The sequence below is a fragment of the Saccostrea cucullata genome, unplaced genomic scaffold, assembly GCF_032062105.1.
Source record: "Saccostrea cucullata isolate Sc308-1 unplaced genomic scaffold, CSIRO_AGI_Scuc_v1 ctg5292, whole genome shotgun sequence".
Taxonomy (NCBI): Eukaryota; Metazoa; Mollusca; class Bivalvia; order Ostreida; family Ostreidae; genus Saccostrea; species Saccostrea cuccullata.
In genome coordinates, this window is record NW_026930258.1 from 1 (window position 1) to 8,887 (window position 8,887).

At 34.0% G+C, this 8,887-nt stretch overlaps 1 protein-coding gene across 1 annotated transcript; it reads left to right on the plus strand.

The window, feature by feature from the left end:
• The first annotated feature begins 53 nt into the window (after positions 1 to 53).
• Positions 54 to 2,815, plus strand: LOC134283406 (propionyl-CoA carboxylase alpha chain, mitochondrial-like). Its single transcript, XM_062765855.1, has 6 exons — positions 54 to 176; positions 349 to 447; positions 599 to 652; positions 807 to 947; positions 1,268 to 1,345; positions 1,903 to 2,815. The coding sequence occupies exons 2-6, from the start codon at positions 370 to 372 to the stop codon at positions 1,969 to 1,971; spliced, it is 420 nt and encodes a 139-aa protein (XP_062621839.1). The 5' UTR covers positions 54 to 176; positions 349 to 369; the 3' UTR covers positions 1,972 to 2,815.
• The last annotated feature ends 6,072 nt before the right edge of the window (positions 2,816 to 8,887 follow it).

An 8,887-nucleotide genomic window follows, 5' to 3' on the forward strand; every position in this document is an offset into this window, starting at 1 on the left:
GACAGATTACACAGGTGTCGGATTAGACAGTTTTCACTGTATATGTAAAATCCTTGTCATGTCACATTTCCAGAATCCCTCTTGCCAAAAACTTGCCCAGCAGCTGGTCTCTGAATGTTTTATTGAATGAGGAGAGTTATCCATTACAAGTCAGCCTGGCTGGAAATGAGGTCACGGTGAGTATTTTATAAGAATGCACTGTATTTATAATCAAGTATAGGGATATTTTGGCCATAGAAAGTTTATTGAATTTCCCAAAAAAGTTGGCTATTGTAAAGCTGTACCTGGATATGTCCTCTTGATAAAGACATGCTGTTTGTGATGGATGTTTATACTTATTCAATTAAGGTTGTGGCTCAAGATAAAACAATGACTATCCCATTTGACATTGATGTCTCCTCACCCCTCATCAAGATGGCTATCAATGGAGAGAGTAAACTTTTCCAGGTGAGTTATTTAGGCTTATACAGGCATTGATAATAAGCAAATTTTAAAGGAATAGAAAGGAGGAATAAAAATGTTTTTCTAAATTTCAGAAAGAGCATTCATTGTGTATGTTTACTTGAATACAGTCTTTTATTCAAAACTTTCTTTGCAGTTATCAAAGAGAATTGGAGCAGGACTATACAAACTTAGATTTTTTGGAACAGTGGTATGTATCAAAATAAACTGCCAAAGAAAAACTGTAAACAAATATAATTAATATAATGGACATTGTATGACTGTAAAGCCTCTCTGTCAGTCCGAGTCCCATGAAAAATGAACATGATCAAGGATATACAGGTTGTTGCTATTTGCGTTTACAGTACCAGCTGAAGGTCCTGGAGGAGTTTGCTAGTCAGATGTCTAAACTGATGCCTGTCAAACAGGAAGTGGACATGTCCTCACTAGTCCTCGCCCCCATGCCAGGGGTCCTCAAATCTGTAGACGTTAAACCAGGGGATATGGTATGTTATTTACTTCACTGAGTTATATCAAGAATACATCATTCTTTGAAATTTTAAAGATACCAATAAGGTATTACTTCTTTATCCCATCCTAATGAAATTGGAGGGCATATACATTGTAGTAATACCTTTGTGAGTGTGTATGGGTGAGTGAGTTTGTGCATAATGAAAGGAATAGTTAACATTGGGACCATGTGCTTTTTTGCAAGGGGATACTCTTCTTTGTAGTGCTCTTGATGAACAACATGAACTTGTATTGTAAAAAAAAGACTACAAGTCCCTAGTTTTTGGATTTTTGAGATTTGATATTTTTGCTTCAGGTGGCTGAGGGCCAGGAAGTGTGTGTACTGGAAGCCATGAAGATGCAGAACAGTCTGACATCAGCCAGGATTGCTAAAGTAAGTCATTATCATTGCTACAAATTACTGTAGAAGCACAAATTTTTGTGGGGATAAAATTTCCTTGATTTGTCATCAAAAGAAGTTTCATGGACATTTAATTTCTCTATTTTGAAAGTAACCCTATTCAATATATAGTCATATAATTGTTTATGCCCCCAGAGGACCCTTGATTGGTGAATAAATAAATAAAATATAGTCATATAAAATTTTGTCTGGGATTTAATTTCGTTGATAATTATTGACAACAACATAAACGAAATTTAATCCCCAGCAAATATTTGTGCTTTTACAGTAGAATTTCCATATACAGCTGAGCTTCAATATCATGAACACCCATTTCTTCAATACAATGGATATTTCAAAATGATTTAAAGAATTTTAACCTCAATATCTCCATGTCCTTGGCTATCTCAAAGTTTATCCTGGTGTCATTGAGTTGGAGATAACAAGGTTCGCCTGCATATATTTCTCTCTCAAATGTTTAAAATAACGACTTATAAATATAAGTTAACACAACGTGGAGAAAGTTTTAAATTGTTTGTAATTAATTTTAGGTAAAGAAAGTGAATTATAAACAAGGTCAAACAGTGGATGAAGGTGATGTTATTGTGGAGTTTGAATGAGAAGACATTATAAAAACAGAATGAATATGAGGAAAAAAATGATACTCCAAGGAAATCTTGTGCTGCCATTTATTAGTGCTTGAAGAACAGTGTTCCACCATCTGTCTTCACTAACTTAACCTACTGCTTTATTTATACTCACTTTGCAACAGTCCAGGTTGATTATAAAATTGTATAAAGAAGTATTAGATGTAAGAGGTGCCTTTACTTAACATCAGCATGATTTACAGTATAAAAGTTTTTTAAGGACTTCTTTAAATACCTGCATAATTTCAAAGTATTAATTGATTATTTTGCAAAATCAGTTGTGAGATTTGTGAAATTTTGAGGGCATTTGTTTACCCGGGTATTTCATTTTTGTCTAATCAGTACAGTATTAGATTAATCACTAGGACATTTTATTGGAACAGCGAAAAATCCCTATGCATAGTTCAGCTAATAGATCATTGATCAGGGGAAGTGAATGTACTACAAACAAGTATTTTCCTGTTTAAGCCTTTTGAACATGACAAGAATACCTCTGGAATTATCTCCTCACCTTCTGTGTTGTGATAATATTTAAAATCAATCTTTTTCTATTGTTGTAATTAGAAGATTTAATATACATGTATTTTATGTATCTTTGATATAATTTTGTTTTGTTTTTTATTAAACTGTGATGGATGACATAAAATAGATATTGAAATCGTAATGTTTTGTCAAAACCTTCAGCTTGATATGCATATGCTTGCATTTACAAGTACATTTTGTAATAATATCACATAATTTTAAAAATTATATTAAGTAAAAATAAGTGGAAAATTTGACATAAGCTAGCTCCAGAGAACTGAATTTTTTTAAAATGAAAAATTTGAGATGCTTGGTGAATGAATTTTTTATTACATTCATATACAGTAGGGATGTCAAAATTGCCAATAAATGATATTCGAATATTCGATAGGAGTATTCGAATATATTCGAATATTCGATAAATTAAATGCATTTTGCATTATTAAATATATATCTTCACTCTCCTGTCAAGCAGTATATGTTTTATGCCATTATTTTAGAATGAAAACTCCTGTAGAGTTCGGAAAGTGCACTATACATATATATATATTTAAAAATTATTGAATAGTATACATCCAAAACGTAATGATTGATTTTTGAAAATTCACAAGATTCTTTAATTAATTAATCGTCTTACTAAAGTCTACCCTGATACCTCCTACAAATTTATACCAAGCAGAACAATTATCTAACGGTGAAATATTAAAAGCAATTACTTTTTGCTAATTATAATTTCCTGATAATGATTTTAATGATATTTATATAAACAAGAAGTCTGTGTGTTTACTGTAAAACTGGGTCCTTACAACAATACAAGCTGATTGTTAATACTGGAAACTATTATACTACTAATTAAGTGAACAAATAAATAATTAACTCTAATAGATACACTCTTCACATTTTTAAGGTAATGCAAGAGGGGTCTTTTTTTATTTTATAAAAACTTGATTCAATTTCTAATAAAACTTGCCGGGTTTTTCTCTCTTTTTAATTCTTGTATACTTAAAAACGAATATTCGAATCACAAATTTATATTCGAATATCAACTCATCGAATGAATATTCGAATATTCGTTGACATCCCTAATATACAGTAAAACTCGGTTATAGCAAAGTCCTCGGGACCTGTGAATTTAATTTCGCTATATCTGTAATTCATTATATCCATATAATGTATTCGTATAATCATTATAGCAAATTCGCAATATGCATGTTTTCCTTAAGGTATTACTACAAAATATGTTCGGGAAGCAAATATTACAAAACATATCTTCGATAACTAATGTTTTATTATGAATTGAATTTTATATACAAATGCTAGAAGGAAATAAAGTCAGTTCAATTTATCAATTTTTTTATAATCTTGGAAAGTTCGTTATAAAAGATGTAAATTTCATTACATTTAACCTCAACGGGACTCAAAATTAGTTCGCAGTATCCGTAAATTCGTTGTATCAGAGTTCGTTATAACCGTAAATTTTTACAAAGATTTGTTAACAATTCTGCTGGGGACCCAGGAAACCTTCGCTATATCCGTGAATTCGCTATATTCGTGTTCGTACTAAACGAGTTTTACTGTACATGTATCTTTAAGAATGTTGTGTATAATTCTATTCATATTCCAAAAGAAATGTTTTAATAGTATCAAAGAAATAAAGTGAAGAAAAAAGGTTCTCAACAAGCACTCTATATAAGAGTATTTATGAAAACTGATGCATAATACTTGTATAAGTTTTAATCAGAGTTTCAGAATTGTCCTGAAATGAAAAAAGTATTTGATATTCATACACTTACATTATGAAATTTATCTGATAATGTAAATACCAAATGCTCTGTAATAATAATGTGCATTTAATATGTAGAAAGTTAAGGAGGGCGTATTGCCTGTAAGGTTTTCACTTATGTTATTTCATGAAAGAGTACTCCAAGTGGACATTATTACAGTGCAGTACATGTATGCTTATAGCAAAGTGACAATGATGGACAATTATGCGATTATGTAAATTTACTGTAGGGGTCATACATGTAATCCAGCGGAATCACTATTTCTCTTTATTCTGCAGTAGTTTTACAGTAATTTTTTATATTCAAAAAGAGATAAATAATTTGAAAGCCACTTGGTATGATAATGTTTTCTTTGTAAGTATCAGGTTATTATAAGCATGATGGCTATTTGCTTCACCATTTTAAAATACTTGCAATATACAATGTGTACAAATGCTCTAGCATCCTAAAGTATTTAATCAAGGAATTCTGTATTTTGCTGGTTGTAAGACCATTTCGTGAGATGAAAGAAGTTTACTGATGTAATCCTGTGATAAGGGTACATTCTGATTTGTTGTGGAATGTATTGCAAACGCAGTCAATTGTAGCTTTTAGATTTCCCAGTATATATTGTATTATTTTACAGTTTTATTGAATAAATTGAAAAAAATTAAATTAAATTATTTCATTCAGTCAAATTTTACTTTAATTGTTTTGCCTTATTCACTTTATTGTACAATTTAGATACATGGCAATAACGAACATTATTCAAACTCAAAAGTCCATTAAACAATACAAAACTGAAGCAGAGCAAACACGGACCTCTAAAATATCAGAGGTTAGATCAGGGGCCATGGAGAAGTGAGCATCTCCTGCTCACCGGTCAAACCCGCCGTGTGCTCCTTGTCATGATCGGGAAATATCGGGAAAATCCGTTGACAATTCAGTGAGTAAATAATAGCCTAACAATAAGTATGAAAAACGTAAGTCAGCATTTCATTTGATAAATTGTATTTGATGACAAGGTCATTGTATCGACCCTAATACTTAAGAAATGATGACTTTAAACGAGACTGCTGATATTCTTATTTCATCAACTTGTTTGTCAATATTGTACCTTGTTTTAGAAATTTTTATACGTCGAGCCTGATCTTGCGTATCGAATTAACAGAGATATATTAAAACTCTGCATATGCAGTTGATGAAGGTATATTGCTGCACAAGTAAGGGAAGTTGACGATTGAAAAGTTAAATTCATCACGTTTATCATAGAGTTCTGTTGTTAGATAACCATTAACATAATTTTCAAGTAAAATGAAACTCTGGTATCTTTTATTTCAAGCTCACAGGGAAATCAGAACAACATAAGAATGGAATGGAAATAACCATAATTGATTAATTGTTGATTGTCAATGGGTCGTCGATATATCTAAATGTCAAGTTGAAGGCCACAGTAAGAGTTTTTTTTCTCTTTTCAAGTATAAGATTTTGCACAAATTCTGCTTTGTATGAAAACAAAAATAGGACTGCTATGAGGCACAATTGTAGCCCATGGGAATTCCAATAGATAGTTGGATTGTATATTGTTAACGTCCAGGGCTCTTGAATTTTTCACTCATATGGAGACGCCACCACATGCCGGTGGAGAACTGCAAATTTTGTCCTATACTCGGCACTCAGGGCTATTGAGCAGTGACTGTGGGGATCTTTTTCTTGCCAGCACCTAATGCGACACAGGACCTCGTTTTATACGTTCTCACCTGAAGGACCGGCCTCCACGTCTGACCTGGTCTTCCCCCCAATAAAAAAAAAATCAGAAACTCAAGCATCTCTTTGATATCAACTTCAATGTACTTGTGTGTACAATCAGATTGCTTTTTAACAAAGTAATTTATAAATGACCAATGGCAAGGTAATTAAATTTACGAGTTCCATTTTTATTGAAAATTTAAAGCAGCTGTTAATGATATCAAAATGCCTGGCTTTCAGCTCCGCCCCTGGCTAGCAGTTCGCTGCGAAAGAGTAAGCAAAATACAAGTATGCAAGTCTTCTCTGCCAGGTACAGCCTCTTCACAGTTAGACATATGTGGGATCCTCCTCGGGGTAGCGGATGGAAATTGGGTACATAACGGCCCCAAGCAGAACCACACGATTTTGGAGGAGTCTTAGGTCCCTCAATGCACGGCATGCATGGCCCACCGGGGGTGTGCGTTGATATTCCCTGTTGTTCTTTTCCTTCCATTCAACTTTTTTTTATTTGATAGAGATCTCCCATTCCTTGTTCAGAAGCAGCTTTCCCAGCTTCTCTTGCTATATTTTCTATAAAGCTTTTCTGATCTGTCTTTGTTACTTTCTTTACATCTCTATTAGAATTGGAAGTTTGTTCTCTTAGTCTCTCTTTTATTCTCTCTGATTGGGCGTTACATAAATGAGTTTAAAGGTCTTTCCTTTTATCAATGATTTTCCAAGTATCTGGTGTAATCCATTCCTTATGCACCTGCCTTTTAAACCTTAGAGTCTTCTTGTTTGTTCACGGAACAAGCTGCAAATTTACCACAGTGCTCGTCAACTACTTCCTCATTCTTAACATCACCACATTGCAAAACCTGAAATCTGTTCTTGAGCACTTTAACGTAAAACCTTTGCTTCACTTTGTTTTTCCCTTAGCTTGCCTGTGTCTATTCGCCTAATGTTGCTTTTTGGCGCTATTTCCATCAGCTTGAGCTTTATGCTGGCAGTAACATTAAGGTGCATGTTGATCACTTCCAACATCAGCCCCACGCTTCACTCTCATATCCTTTAAAGATCTTTTCCATTTTCCATTGATGGCAATGTGGTCAATTTGGTTTTTATCTCTCCCTCCAGGTGACACCCATGTGAGTTTGTGTATCTCCTGATGCTGGAGCAGTGTTCCACCAATGACCTTGTTGTTTCCACAAATTTCCGTGAAGTATTTGCTATTCTCATTTATACTTCTACAGCCATGCCTCCCCATAACTATTTTGAAACCAACATAAATTATCGTTTCCAACTTTCGCATTGAGATCTCTCATGATGATCGACAGATCTTGCTTTGGAACTTATTGAAATTCGGCCTGTAGAGCCACATAGATATATTCTTCTTTAATCTCACCTTCTCCTCATTTGTAGGGGCATAAACCTGTATTATGGACGTCTGTACAAGTTTTGTTATCAGTCTTACTCTGATGATTCATTATAGGGTGATATTTTATTAATGTTTTTGCTGCTGTTTTACTTAGGATGATTGCAACTCCCTCATGGTGTTGATTGTCCCTTCTTCCAGAGTACAAAGAAACCTCTCCTGTATTGGCAATATTCTTCGCATAATCCGTCCATCTACACTCGCTTATGCCTTGTACATGAAGCTTGTTTTCCTTCATCGCTCTCAGAACTTGAGCCTGTTTACCTGTTTCATAGATGGTTTGAACGTTCTAAAAACCGACTCTCATTTTTAGTTCGTGTGTTTAGTATACTTCTCATGTTGAAACCTTTCTGTCGGCTTTCGCTCTTCACAGTCAAATATGCAGTATTCTGATATGTTTTTAAGGAAGAGGAGATTACACCCTTCCCAAACCCCCAACCTGTACAACATAGGTCATTTGTCTATGGTTTCCTACCAAGATCTATGGCTTTCTATAGCTAGCGAGTCTAGATCTGCCCGTGATTTCTTTCTTTAGAGTTTATCTTCTAACAGGTAACTGCCTAAATACTAGTACCCAGCTAACGCCCTTACCTGAGCGGATTTCTGTAGGGATTACTCCTTAGCCTTTCCTTCTCCAAGAGGTAATCACAAGTCAGTGGTTTGTAGCTATTTACCCATAGCTGGGGACTAAGATTGCAGGTACACAAACATGCATGTGACGATCTCATTACATCCGAAAGAGAACAAGATGGAAAATGGAGAGAACACTTTGAAGAAGCGTTGAACTGCCCTGACTGGCCTGAGCCCAACGAGCTGGCACACATACTGTTGTTAGCTGGAATTGATTTAGAAAATGAAACAGAGGAACCATCTAAAGCTGATATATACGTGGGTTGTCCCGGTAAAATCATGGACAAAGCGTTTTCTCGAAAAGTAATGGGCGCACTAATGTTTATTTATCATATATATAAGTGAATCGTAATTTTTTTGATTATATATAAACAAAAATAAAGATTTTATTATGCTTGAATGTGCACTAGGTACGGTCCTACGGCGCACGGTCAAAAAACCAAGCTTATATTAAAGAAAATACACAAGTATTAATTCGAAATAAAAAGTTTAAATACATAAGATTGGGATAAAAGTTATCCTAATTCGATTCCACATTCAATTTTGTCGTCTTTTTTCAAAATTTCAAGGCATTTGGTTAATTTTTGGCAGTTTCCCGAGTATTCGAAATGGGAAAATGGTAATTTGAACACAACCCACGAAAAATGGCGACGTTTGATGACAGTACGGCGCACCGGAGAGCAGTTCAGTTTGATTTAGAAGTTGTAATATGACACCTTTAGAGATTTTAAATTAATACAGAAGAAAAAATATATAAATATCACCAGATCTTTAGTATATAAATGGAATAAGAGTTTTCTTAGCGAAGTCT